This window comes from Solanum pennellii, chromosome 7 (assembly GCF_001406875.1).
Source record: "Solanum pennellii chromosome 7, SPENNV200".
Lineage (NCBI taxonomy): Eukaryota > Viridiplantae > Streptophyta > Magnoliopsida > Solanales > Solanaceae > Solanum > Solanum pennellii.
Window position 1 is genome coordinate 3,550,741 of NC_028643.1, and position 18,802 is coordinate 3,569,542.

The following is an 18,802-nucleotide window of genomic DNA, read 5'->3' on the forward strand; positions in this document are numbered from 1 at the left end:
ATTGTAATTTGGGCACGTGGAGACCGTCCGTGCGAAAATTGTTTGATATTATGATAGTGCGTTGAGATCGTCCGCACAGACACGTGGAGATCGTCCGTGTCGGTATATGGACCTCGCGAGTCCCCCATGGGTCATGAACTCTCGATGTATTTCCGAGGAGTATCATGTATATACGGTTGAGTGTGTACTGGGTATTCTGAGACAATTCATTACATGGTGTTATATTGCATTGCATTTCATCACATCATTTATTTTGATGATTATGTGTTTTGTTTGGCGTTTGAAAAATACTTGATGTTGAAAATAATATCGTATGATATGATATTTGAAAATTTTTGCTAACGCTAATTTAACTTTTTAAAATATTATATTATTAATATATTAATTTAATTTTGATATAATTTAATATATTAAAATTCAATTTAGTATTCTATGATATGATAAATATATTAGCCTCTTAAAATTATTCGATCATTTCACTTAGATTCAAGAAAATAAGTAGTCATCAACAGTGGCAGAGTCAGAATTTTCAATAAGAGAGTTTAAAATTCATAGAAATAAAAACACCAAATATTCAAAGGAAGTTCGATAGCTACTATAAATATAAATATTATTTTAACTATATATAAATATTATAACGTTATATCGAAGGAGATTTGAATTAAGTGACTCAACTAAAAATATCTCATATCTCGTATTAGCCCCTCAATGGAACACTTTTTCTTTCACGTGTTGGTAAATTATTCATTTTAACGTAGTAAGAAATGATAATTAATTATTTTTTTATTTTTATCTTTAGCATAGTTATTGATTCTACAAATTATTTTTAAAAAAAACTAATATTAGATACAATTCAACAGAGGTAGTTGTAGACAAAATTTTGTTAAATTCTACATTCCTAATTAGTATTGAAACTTTATAAGGTATATTTAATTTCAATTAGAATTCTTGACATACGAAAATTTTAAACCTTTAAAGATCTTAAATATTTCATAAATTTATGAAATATTTATAAAAAGAATAAATTTAAATAATTTTAATTTAAAAAAGAATATTATTAACATCACTCGAATTATTTAACGATGAATTATGCGGAGAATAGAATGTATTTGTCAGAAAACCAATTACTCTAAGGTCTCAACGTCTGAAAAAAATCTTGTTGGACATGGGATCAATAATACTATTTTGTCTAGTAGCCTCTAGAAATTGACTTGTTAACCTTCTATTTCGTGGAACAAAAGAATCAATTATTAGCACCTCAAAAAACCACAATTTGATCACGTTTATGTAAATTATTCATTTTTCACGTAATTATTTGTGATAAATTTTAAAATGACAGAAAACTAATTTGTAATCATAAATATTTCACGATCGTTAGTGATATATCTTTCTGATTTTAATTTGATCGCTTTATAAATATTTTATAAATTTGTCAATATTCGAGATGTTTTTTAAAATAATATAATATTTTTATATAAACATGAACTAGGGTTTAGGGTTAAGAGTATCTAAGGATCCTAATTGAAATTGAACACATCTTGTAGAGTCTGAACTCGAGCTGAACATGTCTTGTAGAGTTCTATAAAATTTCAATGACTACAATATTAAGAAAAAATAATTATTCATTTTACGGAAAATGGTAATATTTATCCTTAAACTCTTAGAAAAGGGTTATATTTATCCTTTGTCATACTTTTTTGATATATTTGCACTTACCATCCTACTTTAGGCACATCAATCTTTGCCCTTGTACAATTTTGTTTTTGGTTGGATCAAATTTTACTAATTAATGAGTCGGATAGAATACTATTAGAAAGTAAACTTTTAATTATAAAAAAATAAATACACATGGAGCCACGTATGCACCATATAGACTAATATAAATGGTGACACATTATGAAGTGTATAAAGACAAATATGTACCCAAAGTTGGATGTTAAAGTAAATATATCAAAAACGTATGACAAAGGGTAAATATGACATTTATCTAAGAGTACATTGACAAATATGACCCTTTCCGTTCTTTTTATTTTACATCTAGTAATAATTACTTGTTATGACCAAAAAAATGATTGTAATGACACTCGTTTTATCCTACCAATACAAGTCAACCTAATTCTAAATATTACGATGACATGTGGAAGTAAAAATAAAAATAAAAGTCTAATAACAACTAAATAAAGCGGATAACAAAGTCTTCTTAAATAAATCCTAAAAATATAGTTATCACATGTGCAAATCTCTAACATTTTACAATAAAATTGAAAAAAATAAACAAATCTCGATGATATTTGTCTTTTCTCTTCTTTTAAAAGTTGGATGAAAATAAAAGAAAACATATTAATTAGGTTGAAGAATTCTCATCAGTCTGTACAGCTAGTAGCGGGGAGCCTTCCACTATGGCAGGTCGTCGTCAATTCAATCAATGGTGGATTCAGAATTTTCATTATGGAATTTCGAAAAAAAAAGAGTAGTGATTTGAAATCTTAAACCACTAAGTCAACTTGTAAATTTTTACAGAATCTTTTATTTTTTTTTTATATTCGATACATAAATAGAAAAACTACTTTCCTAAAAATATATGTACAAAGGAGAAAAATGTATAAAAAAGAAACATGTTATAGGACAAACTTTTTCTCCTTACAATTAAACAGTTAAAAAGTACTTGTGAAAACAAAAATTAAGCACATCCTTGTAGTGAAATGGAGGAAGATTATCACTATTTGCCTTGTTTTGATTCTGAGGATGATATGCAAAGTATTGATGGACTTAAAACTTTCTTCCATGAATTCTACATTGAATCAAAGAAGTTATGGAGTCTTGCTTCTCCAGCAATTTCAACTTCAATATGTCAATACTCAATTGCTCAAATCACACAACTCTTTGCTGGCCATCTTGGAGTCTTACAACTTGCTGCTGTTTCTGTAGAAAACTCTGTGATTGCTGGACTATGTTATGGTGCTTTGGTAATCTATTACGTCCTTCGTTTTAATTTATGTGTTTGACCTATTTTTGTTTTTAGTCGGTTAGTATTGAAAATCTTATGAAAAATATTTGATCTTTTTCGAACAGTTAGGTATGGGAAGTGCATTAGAAACACTTTGTGGACAAGCATATGGAGCTAAACAATTAGACATGTTAGGTGTCTATTTGCAAAGATCTTTGATTATACTCAACACAGCAGCATTAGCCTTAATGTTTCTCTACTTATTTGCAACTCAAATTCTACTATTCATTGGCCAGCCTATGGACATAGCAAAATGGGCTGGTAAATTTTCTATTTGGATGATACCTCAACTATTTGCCTATGCAATGAACTTCCCTATTCAAAAATTCCTTCAAGCCCAAAGCAAGATGATGGTTATGGCCATTATAGCTGCGATCGCGCTAGTTGGCCATACCTTGTTGAGTTGGTTGTTCATGATGAAAATGGATTTGGGGCTAGTGGCTGGAGCTGTAGTGCTAAATGGTTCATGGTGGTTCATGGTACTTGCTCAATTTGTTTACATTTTATGTGGGACTTGTGGTGAAGCTTGGTCTGGATTTACTTTCAAGGCATTTGAAAATATTTGGGGATTTGTTAGGTTGTCTCTTGCATCTGGTGTCATGATCTGGTGAGTCTTTCTATCAATTTTTATGACGTGGCGTCTTGAAATACTTGTCGTGTTTTACACTTTTTTTTAGAGTTAAACTATTTTAATTAAGATACACATTCTATTGATTTTTTGAGTTTCTATAACATTTTTTGTAATCAGTCTTAAAAAAATAATATAGTTTTATTTTTAATAATAATTTAATTTTAAAATAACTAATTTACCCTTAATGAAATACTTAATCTATTCTTATTTACCTATCGTCCTTACTAAAAATTTGCATGCAATTACTTGCTATTAATTAGTAACTAATATTAATTCTTTTAAGAAATTGTTAATTGTGTAGCTTAGAGTACTGGTACTTTATGGCTTTGATTATCTCTGCTGGATACGTGAAGGATGCAAAAATTGCTGTTGACGCAGTCTCCATATGGTGAGTTTATGATGATATGAAATTATGATTTTATATCACACGTTCAAACGCAGGTTTAGACGCCAGAATGCCTAACATTAATGGATGTGGTAGATGCACTTAATAAATTTCTTTTTTTTGTTAATAAAAAAAATGTTAAATGGACAATTTAATATACAAAATATCTGTTGACAAATTGTATATAAATAAGTATGGTTCAATCATGATTTGGTGAAATGTATTTTCACTTTAATTTATACTTTTTAAGATTAAGATGTGCTTGGTGTGAAAATATATGTCATTTTCGGGCATCAAATACTTTTTAAACACAAAAAAGTAAGGAAACTTTCACATATAGGAGTTTAAAAATAATAAATTATTCTCTATAGCTATAGTTTGATAATTACAGTTTGTAGCTACATGTTATATGGAGGAGAGAGGTGAGCAGACTGGGAAAGAGGCGAGAGAGAGGGGGAAAAGAGTGGAAGAAAGGTGAATCGTATATGTATATTGGTTAGATAATTGTATATTATACATATGTGTTTGTATATATGGAAAGAGAGATTGGGAGAGGGAGGAGAGAGGTGAGGGAGACCGGGAGAGGAAGGAGAGAGGCGAGCAGAGAGAGAGAGAGAGAGGTGAGCGAGATCGAGAGAGGGTGGAGAGAAGTGAGCGAGAGAGTGGGAGAGAGGTGAATTGTATATGTATATAATTGTATATTATACATATACATTTGTATATAGGGCAAGCGAGATTGGGAGAGGGAGGAGAGAGGCAAGCGAGAGAGGGGAGAGAGTGGGACAGAGGTGAATTGTTAATGTATATAGGTTAAACAATTGTATATTATACATATGTATTTGTATATTCTGGCGAATTATACATAGACAAACGTGACTAATTACACAAACTCGAAGTCAGTCCACGTAATTAATGTATAATGTTAGACGTGAGTGATAATTATAGCAAACTATAGCTATGATAAGTAATTAAATGGTATAAGTTTATTTTATTGCGTAATTTTTCCAAAAATGATATCTCAAGTCTATTAAAGGAAGTATAACTCTTTTATTATATTTTTTGTTTGTTTCGATATTTTGCAGCACCAGCATAGTTGGATGGACGTTCATGTTGTGCATTGGTTTTAATGCAGCAATAAGGTTTGTTTGTGTAGCATTTTTTTATCTTTTAATATTCAAGTAACGTAAAATTTGATTAATATATAAAATATATTTTGATCAAGTTGATACGAGAGGAGATATAATTTAAATAGGCTTTTTATGAATATATAAATTTTTTATGCATCGTCCTTACTATAAAAATATTATTCTTCCTATTTTAGTCTTGAAAATTACTCCTTAGCCTTCAAAATTTGTTTTGACCGACATAGAAATACTAAATGATTAATTCACGCTCATTGGTCTATGTAATTAATCAAATAAATTGATTTATGCTCGTTTATTGAAAACTTGACTTCACTATATAAGGGTACAATGGTAAACTTACCCGTTTTTTAAGGAGCGTGAGATCAAAAATGATACTCCCTCTATCCAGCAATAGTTGTTCACTATTGACTTGACACACCGCTTAAGAAATTATAAATAGAAAAACAATTTTACTATATCATCCTTTGAATATATTAAATACAATGTCTTGAAAAATGTAATAAAGAAATGACTATAATTAATGGTAAGGATAAATTAGTAATTAAGTGTAAAAATATTCATTGATTCATTAAGTGGAAAAGTATTGTTGGACATCTCAAAATAATATTTAGGACAACTATTATTGGACAGAAGGAGTAACATACAAATAGAAATGGAGGGAGGACTATTTTTTCTTTGAAAAATGTGTCGTAACTATTCAACATATATTTTAATTGAATCCGTGGGAAAAAAATAATGTTTTCATATGGAGAATTAGAAGTTTCTCTATATTTCAATGAGAACTACTTTTCACTAAGTGTTTTTTTAGAGAACTAATTTGATGAGGTGGAGAATTATATTTCATAGCACAAATTATTCACTGATTTGCGCTAGAAAAAACTTTTGCTTCTAGTAGTGACGATTATGGATGGAATAAAGTAATAAACCTGAATAAAATGAATTTGTTGTTTTTGGTTGCAGTGTAAGGGTGTCAAATGAACTAGGAGCAGGGCACCCCAGAACAGCAAAATTTTCAGTCCTAGTGGTATCAATTACTTCACTTTTAATTGGTACAATACTTACGATAGCACTTTTTGTTGCTCGAAGTCGATATCCACCTTTGTTTACGAAAAGTTTTGAAGTTCAGCAAGCCGTGTATGAACTTACTCCTCTATTAGGAACTACAATTATGCTTAACGGCCTTCAACCTACTCTTTCAGGTATATTTTCATCATCTCAAAATACATATTATATTTTATGGGTCAGTTCATTAAAAGGATAAATTGTGCGATTAAATGATATATTTATATGCTTTGGAGTTGCAATTTAAAATTAAAATTTGACATAAATAACACCCATCAAAATAGCCGATAAATGTATATTGCTTGTATATTAATATCAATAATGGAGCAACAATTACAGGTGTGGCTATTGGAGCAGGTTGGCAAACATATGTAGCTTACATTAACATAGTAAGCTACTATGCATTTGGTATTCCTTTGGGCCTTATTTTTAGCTTTTGCCTCGACATGGGTGTTAAGGTATTGTAATCTATCTCCTTCTCTACAATAACAAAAATACATCTTATGTTGGACTAACAAAAATGGATATTTATTTTTCGAAAACCTAAAGTACAAACTAATCTCTCTTTCTTTGCTCGTTCAGTATTGACTTAACATAAAGAGCAATAAATAGAATGATACTTTTGTTATATTTCCTTTAAATATAACAAATTTAATATGCTGATAAATGACTATAATTAATAATGAAGATAAGTTAGGAACTATATGATAAAGAGAAATTGGTCTAATGTCTCCCTAATTTATATCTGAAATCTCAACTACACATTTTAACTTTACGGGTGTTCTATCACCTCCCTGAACATTTTATTTATCTATTTACTATACACTTGAATGCCGACCTGTCACAGGAGGTGAAAACACCTCCTAGGCACGTGAGAAGAAGCAATGGTCATCTTCCCCAAGTTAAACAAACCACTTTTCTTTCTTTCCCACTATTAACTCTTGTTCCTTTTTTAAAAATTTCACATTTTTCTTTCAATCTAAGGTATATTTTAATTGTTTATGTTCATTTCTACTTTAAATCTTGTAGTTAGGATTTGTCATCTGCTCTAATTTCTTATTTAGGGTCTCTACTTTGAATTTTAAATTTTTTCGAAATTCGTTAAAAATGTCAAATGAAAACTTGAATAAACTTTGTATGGATGAAAACACACAAAAATGCTTTCAATTCAAATGGGGAAAAGAGGAAAGTGAGATGAAATCATTTCTTTGGGGCTTCTTACGTTTTTAGGAGGAAAATGGAGAAAACACAAGAATTGGGGTTTGAATAGGTAGGGACCCGCGCGTGCAAACACGTGAGACAATTTATTGGTTTTTGTGGACTGTACAACATTCAAGTGTGTAGTAAATAAGCAAATAAAATGTCCAAGGTGTGATAGGACACTCGTGAAGTTAGAGTGTGTATTTAAGATTTCGGGTATAGATTTTGGGGTTGAGGGGGGGGGGCGACTTTAGATCATTTTTTCAATGATAAATTATTTCTTGATTTTTTAAATTGGACTAGAAAAAAAGTGAATATCTACTTTTGAAATAATAGACAGAGGGTGTATTTCATAAAGGATAATTGGAATATCAAAATCACATTATTCCTAATTATAAAAAGATAATACTCCATCCATTTCCTTGACGGAGGGCGGAAACTTTTTAAGTTAAAGTGGATAGAGGCAGTAAAGGTAAAAGAGAATTTTAAAATTAAGTGGACAAAGACATTTTTTGTCATGTCGCGATTCAACACATCAGACCCTACAGACTCTTACTGTACAAATAAATAAAGCAAAACTTCCACCATAAAGAGAGATGAGTAGAAGCTATTAGAAATTATCATCAAACATCAGAAAAACCCTGCAAACAGACTATGTCAAGTGGCATAGAAAGAGTGGTACCAATATAAACACATGTACTAATATAACATAAATAACCAAAATAAAGCATGCAATATAAAGAAGTGACACCACCTCAAGTCTCTATCCACGTACTTTTATCCTCCCAGTTATAATGCCATAACTATTGCCCCGTGATCCCATGCCTCCCTGTTACGTTACCACAATATCAAACATAGTCTAATATTTTTATCATATTAATATTCTCAAATACAAGGCACCACCAGCCCTGCTAATTTTTCAAAATTTCATCAGCTCACTATAACGCCTGCAAGCCGTTATAGCCAGGGGCGGACCCATGTTGTGTGTTCTGGGTGCTCGAGCACCCATTAGCCTCGGCTCAAGCTATGCATATTTAAGTAGAAAAATAGCTATATTACTATATATGTAATCTCGAGCACCCATTGAACATAAAACTGGATGGCGCCTCTGGTTTACAGTCCGAAATGTTCTTTTATGCCCTATATTTAGGGTGGCAGGTGAGATCGATTCCCCACCAAAGCATTTTTTCCCTTTTTTTCTTTCTCATGTCTTGCTCTTTTACTTTGTTTTCTTCTAACATTCTCCTTTTAGCTGTAAAAGTATATTGCTTCGCTTTTTTTTTTCTTGGGACATCCAAATAATATACAAGACGTACATGAATATTCACACTTCAAATTAAAGTGACTTTTAGTTCATAATTTCGCATTATATAAAATGTCAAAATCTAAAGTAAGAACTTTATTCCTCTTAATTTCTCTTTGTGTTACACTCATATAGTTATTCATTACATTATTGTGTTGTCGGGTCAAATTTATTAGAGAAGTCGTATATTTATTTTCTTATTGGTTAAACTGAAAATCAAACCATTAAGGACCAAAATCGATAAATCGAAAACAGATAAAAGATCTCTTTTTGGTTTGGTTATTTGTTTAACGTATTTAAAAACCAAAAATCACAATAGATCAAAACGATAATATATAAAATCGAACAGAATCGAACAACGCACACCCCTAGTTGAGCACCCATAGCCATAAAATTCTGGATCCGCCACTGACTACAGCGCACCGCCATAACGGGAAGCCTCCCACTATGGTGGTCTGACGTCAGCCCGACTCAAAAATCAATTTGGGCCAAAAATGGTCATGTGCTAAAGTATTTTAGAAGTGCACTACATTTTCAGAACTTTGAGACTCCACATGAGATGCCCTTTAGAAATGACTGATCGGATCGATACATTTTTAGAGTGTAATATACCTCTTAAGAAAAGCAATCCACAATATTAATTAAAGGATAATTTTCTATACTTTTTATGTCCCTAATTACTTGTCCATCTTTGAATTGATACACCTATGAAGAAAACAACGATTGAACATATGAGTTTACCATTTTACCTCTATTAATTATGAAATAGATGAATTAAAAAACATAATATTTTCATGAAGTTCTACCTTTTTCAAATTAATTAATTGAAGGTATAATAGATAAAAAATTATCCTTACTTAATCAGCCAAAATGAACAAATAATTAAAGATAACTAAAACCTCTTTAAAAACTAGATATGAAGTTGAAAAGGTCATTAAAGAAAATGTAATTTTGGAAAGAAACAATTAATAAATTTTTAAATTTTGAAAAATTGATTCATTTTTAGAACATAGAGAAAATGTTTTGAGATTCATTTATTTTGGATCTTAGAGAGTTCTTTCTTTCTTGATTGAGATGGACTAAAAAAGTGTATCACATGAATAGAGGAAGTACAAGAAAAAAGTGTTGGAAACTTTATTATATATAATTTCTATAATTTCATGGTTTTTATTTATTCTTTTGGTTTATATTTGTAAATTATAAATGGCAGGGCATGTGGACAGGAATGTTGTTAGGAACCACATTTCAAACTAGTATTCTTATTCTCATGATTTCCAAAACTAATTGGAAAAAAGAGGTAATGTCTTGCAAATCCATCATATATAATAGTAATTTTTTCAAGAAAATAGTTCAATCATTTCAATTATTGTGTGAACCTGTTTGATCATGTTTTTGAAAGATTAAAGTTTTTTTTTTCTTTCAAAAAAATAATTATTTTAAAGAGTGAGGTGTCTTTTGGAGCTTTTATAAAAAAAAAAAAAGTGTTTGGATGAAAATAGTTTATATATCCTAAGGACAATGAATCTTATTGTTATCTAAATAAAAGTTAATGATAGGTTACTAGATCATATAGTTATGAAAATTAAGGATATGTTATCATATTTTTATTAGAAAAAGAATGTGTTTACACAAAAAAAAAGAAACAACATGTTTATGATAAAATGCATTTTTGACTCAAAAGTAATAAAGTAGAAATATTTTTGAATTAAAATATTAATGATGAAAATATTTTTGAATCAAAATATTAATAAAAAATATCTTTTTTTATATAATTTTATATAATTTAAAATATCTTAAAGCTCTTTAGGCTCAAAAAAGTGACTTTAATGTTATCATAGTACTTTATTTTCCCATTTGTTGCAGGCTTCCGTTGCCGAAGAAAGGGTAAAAGAATGGAGAGGTAGCAAATGATTAAGGGCTTGTTTGGCCCTAATTTAAATTAGATTGAATTGAAGTTGAAATTTGTTTGGACAAATGATTTGAAACTTTTTAAGTTGTAATTTTTTTTTGATAAATATTAATACTCTTTAATTTATGAAAATTATCAAAAAATTTCAATTCTTGTACAAATTTACCGAATAAGAGCAATCATGTTTCATAAATAAAAAGGAAAATGCACAAGTACCCTCCTAGACTATGATCTAAGTTTCAGCGACACACCTTAACTAAATTAAGGTCCTATTACCCCCTGAATTTATTTTTTTTGTAATTTTGTGCATCTTTTTGGCTTACGTGGCATCCAAATATCTCTCACGCGCCTCAATTATGCGGGGTCACAGAGTGTGCTAAGTAAGACAAAAGGTGTATATAATTACAAAAAAATTAAGGTCAGGGGTAATAGGACCTTAGTTTAGTTAAGGTGTATTTCTGAAATTTTGGTCATAGTATAAGGGGATAGCTAAAAAACTTGATGATGTGGCCGAATTATAATTGGCCACGTATCAAAAATGGTTTTGCGAAACCACCGTTAAAAAATTATGGCATGAATGAGTTTTTTTTTAACGGTAATGGCATAAATGAGCCAAACTTTTAATTGATGGCATAAATGAGTCTTTTCTGAAAGTTCAATGGCATATTTGAGCCTTTTCCCTTATTAAAAATGAGGTCCTTAAATTTGGGGGCCTAAGGCATATATATGTCTTTATTTTAACACTGTCGAGCCACCCCCGGATAACCCCTAAAATTTTGCTCAAATTTATATACAAATGTAATTTTCATCTTTTTTTTAAATTTAAATATACTATTCGCTTTACACGTGTGTAGTACACACCCTCACTAATTCTATCATATAAGTTTGATCAATGGTGAGAGGAGTTTGATATAAAGTGTTCTACTAATCGTGTAAGGGTTAATTTAGTTGGTTAAGGGAAAGGGTTAAGTAGAAGTATACATAATATAAACTCGGACAAATATAAAAATTCGTTAGACCATTTTTGCAAATTTATTATAATGCATATAAAGTATACTTCTCTTTGTTTGTAGTTCACCGTTGTTAAATTTCGATAATTATTAGCTTCCACATAACTCCGTATATATTAACTACCTCAATCCCAACATGTCTAGAGTTCACTAAAGAAAAAATTAGCTCTAACTAATAAATAGAAAATTCATGTTATTAGCAAAAACTTTATTACAAGTACATAAAAGAATTGAAAACTTAAAAAAATAAAATAACAAATTAAATTCTCCTCATATAATTATCAAATAACATGCAACTCTAGCTTGAGACCTTCAAAACACCCTTTTTTGCTTGTAGAGATGAAATAGTATGGCCCAGATTTGTCAAGAGTAATTGATGTTTGGCCACTATTATCCTTGTAGAAAGTTTTGATATTACTATCACAAAGTGCATAGCTTGAAATATCCACTGAGGCCACATCTATCACTTTTGGGGCATAGAAGAAATCTGTCGACAATAGTCAAAATTTGAAATTTATGATTATAATTTATATGAGTTAAATAAATATTTCTAAATTACTGAGTTTGGTGAAGCTTTATAGCTCCACCCCTAACTCTTTTCTTTGTGAATAAAATTTTAAGACAATTTCAGTAAATTTATTCTATTTCCTCTAATTTAACCGGTGAGTTTGATTGGATGTGAAGTCTAAAAAATAAAAAGATGTTTAAAAAATGTGATGAAAATCACAGGGGTAAAATGAGAAATAGATTGCTATATGACAAATAATACAATCTTGCTAGACGAGTTTAAGTAACTACGTTGACTTCCACATTAATTTAAGAAAGAAAGACTTTCAAGCTACGTGACATTTTGAGGTTATATACTATCATTAAGGTATATGTTCAGTACGAAGAAAAAGAATATAAGTTATTTTCTATCGAACAAACACCAATATTTCTTTCTAAGAAAAAAAAAATTATTAAAAGGGAAAAATTAACTTTCACCACTTATGTATTTCTCTCGTGATGTAATTAATTTAAAACATTTTCTAGCTTTTAATTAAAGAGTATTAGACCATGAAACAAATGTCTTTCATCCAATTCTTATAGAATTTATCACTACATCATTTCTAAAGAATGAATAAGGTTAATCATAGCGAAAAGGGTTTTTCATCAAAATAATTTTTCAAAAACTTAAAAATGAATTTATCTAACATGCCAAGTGCACCTTAAAAGTAAAAAATAGATATTCATTTTTCTTATTTTAAGACTTATAAAAAATGAAAGTATGTCATGTAAATTGAAACGGTACTTACGTAGAACATCTCCAACACGAAAGCTTTTGCCATAAGCCCATGGATGATAATCAACCCCCGGACTCCAACCTCTTTTGTCACCCACAACATACTCATTTGCTAAACTTCTTGGCATTTCAACACACAAAATCAAGAAAATGCACACAAATACTAATTTTCCAATTGAAATGGCCATTTAATATGTATTTCACTATGTTGCTAGAGCTCTTTCTATTTAATTTCTTCTAACAAAAGAAGATTGAAATATTAGAATAGAGATAACAAATAGGTTGTTAAGGCAAGTGTAAACATATCAATTAAGGTTTTGTTTTTATAGAGATGTTGAAGAATCCAAGTTGCTTTATTTTATTTTAACATAAATGTTTGTTTAATTAATCAACTCTATGCACGAAAGTAATACTAAATTGGCTTCAAATTATGGACTGGCTATAGACAGCAAGATTGTAGCACATGCATACGCGGATTTAAAATTTGAACGTTCTGATTCGAAATTCAAGTTAAGAAATTATATCACAACCCGGCCATATCATATACTTTGATTTGAAATCGATTATATATTTGTACTTATTTTACTTTTTTTTTTTACACACATAGATGACTTTTATAACCCTATGATGCATCTAATGGATCTCATGAATTTGTCCTTTGACCTATGCTATCATGTAGCTTAAAAGAGCACAAATCATGTAAATTGTGTTTCGTCTCAGTTAGATAGCGTTTCACTTTTTAATCAGTCACTTTTTAAGGTGGAATGTGTCTTTTGTGGTACGTGCACTTTTTTCAAAAGTTTATCAACCCAGAAGTCTTGTTTTTACAACATTCCTGGGATGTGGTAAAAACAAGTACTAAAACTAATGAAAAAACAATAGGTGGTCTCCTGGACAATCTATCTTCTCCTGACTTAATTTTTAGAGTTGAGTAATTAAATATAATATTTAATTCCTTTAAATAATTACAGAGCAGATTTTCATTTCAATTCTCTCTTTTCAACGTTGGAACCCCATATTAAATTATGTTCACGCACTAGATGTCCAGCTTTGAAATTAATTAATAAGAACTCAGAATCTGAGATTTACAACCAAAATGAATAAACTAATTATACTTAATATAATAATTAATACAAGAACCAAAAAATAAATAGATAGAATTTCCGGAAATTTTGGATCTTGTTATATATCCATGAATAATAATGAGTTGAGTGTAGCATTGATGGAAGTTTCCTTATTTAATTAAAAAAAATATAAGGTGAAAAAAGAGTACTTCTTCTTCAATTTTATTTAAGAAAATAAACTGATTTTAAAAAATTAGCCCAATAAGTATTATTATTTTCATGTATAAATTTATGTGATAAGAATCTAAAACGACATTTAATTTGTTAATCAAGGCATGTGACAAGTTAATGACAATATGAGGATCTTGCCGTATATCTCGTAGTGTGGTAGCTAAGGAAGCTGCTTATATACGGATTCGACTCTTCTCCATTTTTATATTATTTTTATTTAAATATAAAAAAATATTTTTTAAAAAAAAATTAGAATATGAAATATTTTTCATAACAAAAAGGCATTTTTATATTATTTTTATTTCTTCAATTTTTTATTTAGATACAAAAAAACATCTTTAAAAAAAATTTAGAATATTAAATATTTTTCATAACAAAAAGGCATTTTTATATTATTTTTATTTCTTCAATTTTTTATTTAGATACAAAATAACATCTTTAAAAAAAATTTAGAATATTAAATATTTTTCATAACAAAAAGGCATTTTTATATTATTTTTATTTCTTCAATTTTTTATTTAGATACAAAATAACATCTTTAAAAAAAATTTAGAATATTAAATATTTTTCATAACAAAAAGGCATTTTTATATTATTTTTATTTCTTCAATTTTTTATTTAGATACAAAATAACATCTTTAAAAAAAATTTAGAATATTAAATATTTTTCATAACAAAAAGGCATTTTTATATTATTTTTATTTCTTCAATTTTTTATTTAGATACAAAATAACATCTTTAAAAAAAATTTAGAATATTAAATATTTTTCATAACAAAAAGGCATTTTTATATTATTTTTATTTCTTCAATTTTTTATTTAGATACAAAATAACATCTTTAAAAAAAATTTAGAATATTAAATATTTTTCATAACAAAAAGGCATTTTTATATTATTTTTATTTCTTCAATTTTTTATTTAGATACAAAATAACATCTTTAAAAAAAATTTAGAATATTAAATATTTTTCATAACAAAAAGGCATTTTTATATTATTTTTATTTCTTCAATTTTTTATTTAGATACAAAATAACATCTTTAAAAAAAATTTAGAATATTAAATATTTTTCATAACAAAAAGGCATTTTTATATTATTTTTATTTCTTCAATTTTTTATTTAGATACAAAATAACATCTTTAAAAAAAATTTAGAATATTAAATATTTTTCATAACAAAAAGGCATTTTTATATTATTTTTATTTCTTCAATTTTTTATTTAGATACAAAATAACATCTTTAAAAAAAATTTAGAATATTAAATATTTTTCATAACAAAAAGGCATTTTTATATTATTTTTATTTCTTCAATTTTTTATTTAGATACAAAATAACATCTTTAAAAAAAATTTAGAATATTAAATATTTTTCATAACAAAAAGGCATTTTTATATTATTTTTATTTCTTCAATTTTTTATTTAGATACAAAATAACATCTTTAAAAAAAATTTAGAATATTAAATATTTTTCATAACAAAAAGGCATTTTTATATTATTTTTATTTCTTCAATTTTTTATTTAGATACAAAATAACATCTTTAAAAAAAATTTAGAATATTAAATATTTTTCATAACAAAAAGGCATTTTTATATTATTTTTATTTCTTCAATTTTTTATTTAGATACAAAATAACATCTTTAAAAAAAATTTAGAATATTAAATATTTTTCATAACAAAAAGGCATTTTTATATTATTTTTATTTCTTCAATTTTTTATTTAGATACAAAATAACATCTTTAAAAAAAATTTAGAATATTAAATATTTTTCATAACAAAAAGGCATTTTTATATTATTTTTATTTCTTCAATTTTTTATTTAGATACAAAATAACATCTTTAAAAAAAATTTAGAATATTAAATATTTTTCATAACAAAAAGGCATTTTTATATTATTTTTATTTCTTCAATTTTTTATTTAGATACAAAATAACATCTTTAAAAAAAATTTAGAATATTAAATATTTTTCATAACAAAAAGGCATTTTTATATTATTTTTATTTCTTCAATTTTTTATTTAGATACAAAATAACATCTTTAAAAAAAATTTAGAATATTAAATATTTTTCATAACAAAAAGGCATTTTTATATTATTTTTATTTCTTCAATTTTTTATTTAGATACAAAATAACATCTTTAAAAAAAATTTAGAATATTAAATATTTTTCATAACAAAAAGGCATTTTTATATTATTTTTATTTCTTCAATTTTTTATTTAGATACAAAATAACATCTTTAAAAAAAATTTAGAATATTAAATATTTTTCATAACAAAAAGGCATTTTTATATTATTTTTATTTCTTCAATTTTTTATTTAGATACAAAAAAACATCTTTAAAAAAAATTTAGAATATTAAATATTTTTCATAACAAAAAGGCATTTTTATATTATTTTTATTTCTTTCAATTTTTTATTTAGATACAAAATAACATCTTTAAAAAAAATTAGAATATTAAATATCTTTCATAACAAAAAGGGAAATGAAGACGATCGAGCTCAAGGACAATATTATTCATTTGGTCATGAATATTTTTATGTTTATTTGAAATATTATTTTTCGAAACTATTTAGATACAAATTGATATAATGGAAATTATCATAATTTAAAAATATTAAATTATGCTAAAATAAGCTTTACAAGTACTAGTTTAAATATTAAAAAAAATTAGGTTATAGATTTTAAATGTCTAAATCATTGCAAAACTAAAGAACAAATATTTAATGTTATTGTTATTCTTAGTGTTGAATTTTACCTTTCTAGCATTAGTATTTATTTGATTTTGATATGAGTTTTATTAGAATTAATAATATATAATATGGACTATAACTTTTGTTAGACCATTCAAAAATTTTAAGTCTCAAGAACTTGAAATAATATGTTAAAAGATAAAAATATGAAAAAGTATAAGAAATATTTACAAATTATATCAAAGTAAATAATCTTATGTATAAAATTATTCTAAAAAATTGTGTTTATAATGTTGGGTTGATCTCAGATTGACTTTTTTAGTTAAAATCAAGCCAACTCAAATACAGTCTGATTGTTTTTCTCAATATCATACTAAGTCAAACCAAATCATTAGTTAAGTTTTTTTTAAAATTATACTCGATTTACGATTTGATTCGATTTTCAGTTCAATTTTATATTGTCTCAGTTAATAAATTAAATGGTAAGCCTAAAGTTAAATTATCACTAAATATAAAAATATGTTATTTTTTTATCGACTAAACAGAGAACATGTCATTTTTTCAAACAAATTCAATAGATTTTCCTAATAAACTAATTTAGCTCAGCTATAATCCCCACAACTATTAATTGTTCACTTTTTCTACGAAAACGGCGGTGACATATCATATAGAAAAGGTACACATTAATAGTTAATACTATGTGTTTTGATAAATTTGGTGATAGTTAAAGATTGGGCTTTTTACGGAGTTTATGTTCAAGGCCCATTAAAAGTGGCCCAGTCCAGAACAAAGATCAATCGGACTCACTTAATGGGCCATAATGAGCTCGGGCTGGCCCAAATATCTCATGTCTTTTAATGTCACAAAGGAGCATTTACTAAAGAGATTAAATATACAAAAAAGTAAATACAAGAAGGCGTCAAGGAGATTCAACAATTATTATATGTAATAAAAATATTTTTTTTACTTTTGGATGATATAATATTTCATCAAAAAGATTCAAATGAACACTCTTACGTTCACTTGTCTCCACCCCTAATCTCAACGTGATATTTTCTCAAAATTAAAATGTAAGATATGAATGAATATAAGTGATATAAGAGCGAATGATTACAGTGACTATACAAGAATGAATAAATACGAGTGATACAAAAACGAACGAATACAAGTGATACATGAGCGAATAAATACTAGTGAAACTAGAGTAAATTAATACAATCCTTAGAAGTTGCTATACTTGTCTACAATAGATGATTGTCGATGAAGTTGTTAAAATTTTATAATAATGAAGAAATTAATTTAAAAGCTAGAAGTAAACAATAGCTAAATTGAACAAAATTTTCATCATTGAAGAATAATACTCTAATAAATAATCTGAATTATTGATCGATAAAAAGATCTAATAAAATTTCTCAATTTTCAAAATTCATGTCAATTCAAACATCACGATCATCAAAACTGTGTATTTACGTACCAAATTAAGTTTTGAGAGTGACTATTAGCGAACAAATCCATATACCTCATTATATATATTCATACACGTTTATTTGTTACCTTTTATAGTGATAAATAAAAGTTGTGTACTTTTAAGGTTGCTTTTTTCAATAAAAATTTGGGCCACAACAAATAAATGCTAGTAACAACCAACTGTTAAAAAGGTCCCAAAATCTTTTCAAAAATCCTGTCAAACATGTGATCAATAATATTTTCTAATACTTTAATTTATGTGAATTTATTTAACCAAATAATTATTATTTAACTATATTTTTTTAAAAATTATAACTTATATATGTCATGATATTTGTGTGATGAAAACAACTTGTCATTGGAGCCTGCATAAATTAGATTATTTTCAATTTAAGAATAAAAATGAAATATAT

General features: G+C 27.0%; 2 protein-coding genes across 2 annotated transcripts; one reads left to right on the top strand and one right to left on the bottom strand.

Moving 5' to 3' along the window:
• Window positions 1–2,340: 2,340 nt before the first annotated feature.
• LOC107024634 (protein DETOXIFICATION 29-like) lies at window positions 2,341–10,768 on the top strand. Its single transcript, XM_015225625.2, has 8 exons — window positions 2,341–2,966; window positions 3,073–3,614; window positions 3,940–4,026; window positions 5,106–5,162; window positions 6,129–6,367; window positions 6,570–6,688; window positions 9,944–10,030; window positions 10,597–10,768. The coding sequence occupies exons 1-8, from the start codon at window positions 2,703–2,705 to the stop codon at window positions 10,642–10,644; spliced, it is 1,443 nt and encodes a 480-aa protein (XP_015081111.1). The 5' UTR covers window positions 2,341–2,702; the 3' UTR covers window positions 10,645–10,768.
• Window positions 10,769–11,828: 1,060 nt separating this feature from the next.
• On the bottom strand, window positions 11,829–13,216 carry LOC107024635 (blue copper protein-like). Its single transcript, XM_015225626.2, has 2 exons — window positions 12,948–13,216; window positions 11,829–12,139 (listed from the first exon to the last, which is right to left on the bottom strand). Exons 1-2 carry the CDS (start codon window positions 13,120–13,122, stop codon window positions 11,934–11,936), a joined length of 381 nt encoding a protein of 126 aa, XP_015081112.1. The 5' UTR covers window positions 13,123–13,216; the 3' UTR covers window positions 11,829–11,933.
• Between the last annotated feature and the right edge of the window lie 5,586 nt (window positions 13,217–18,802).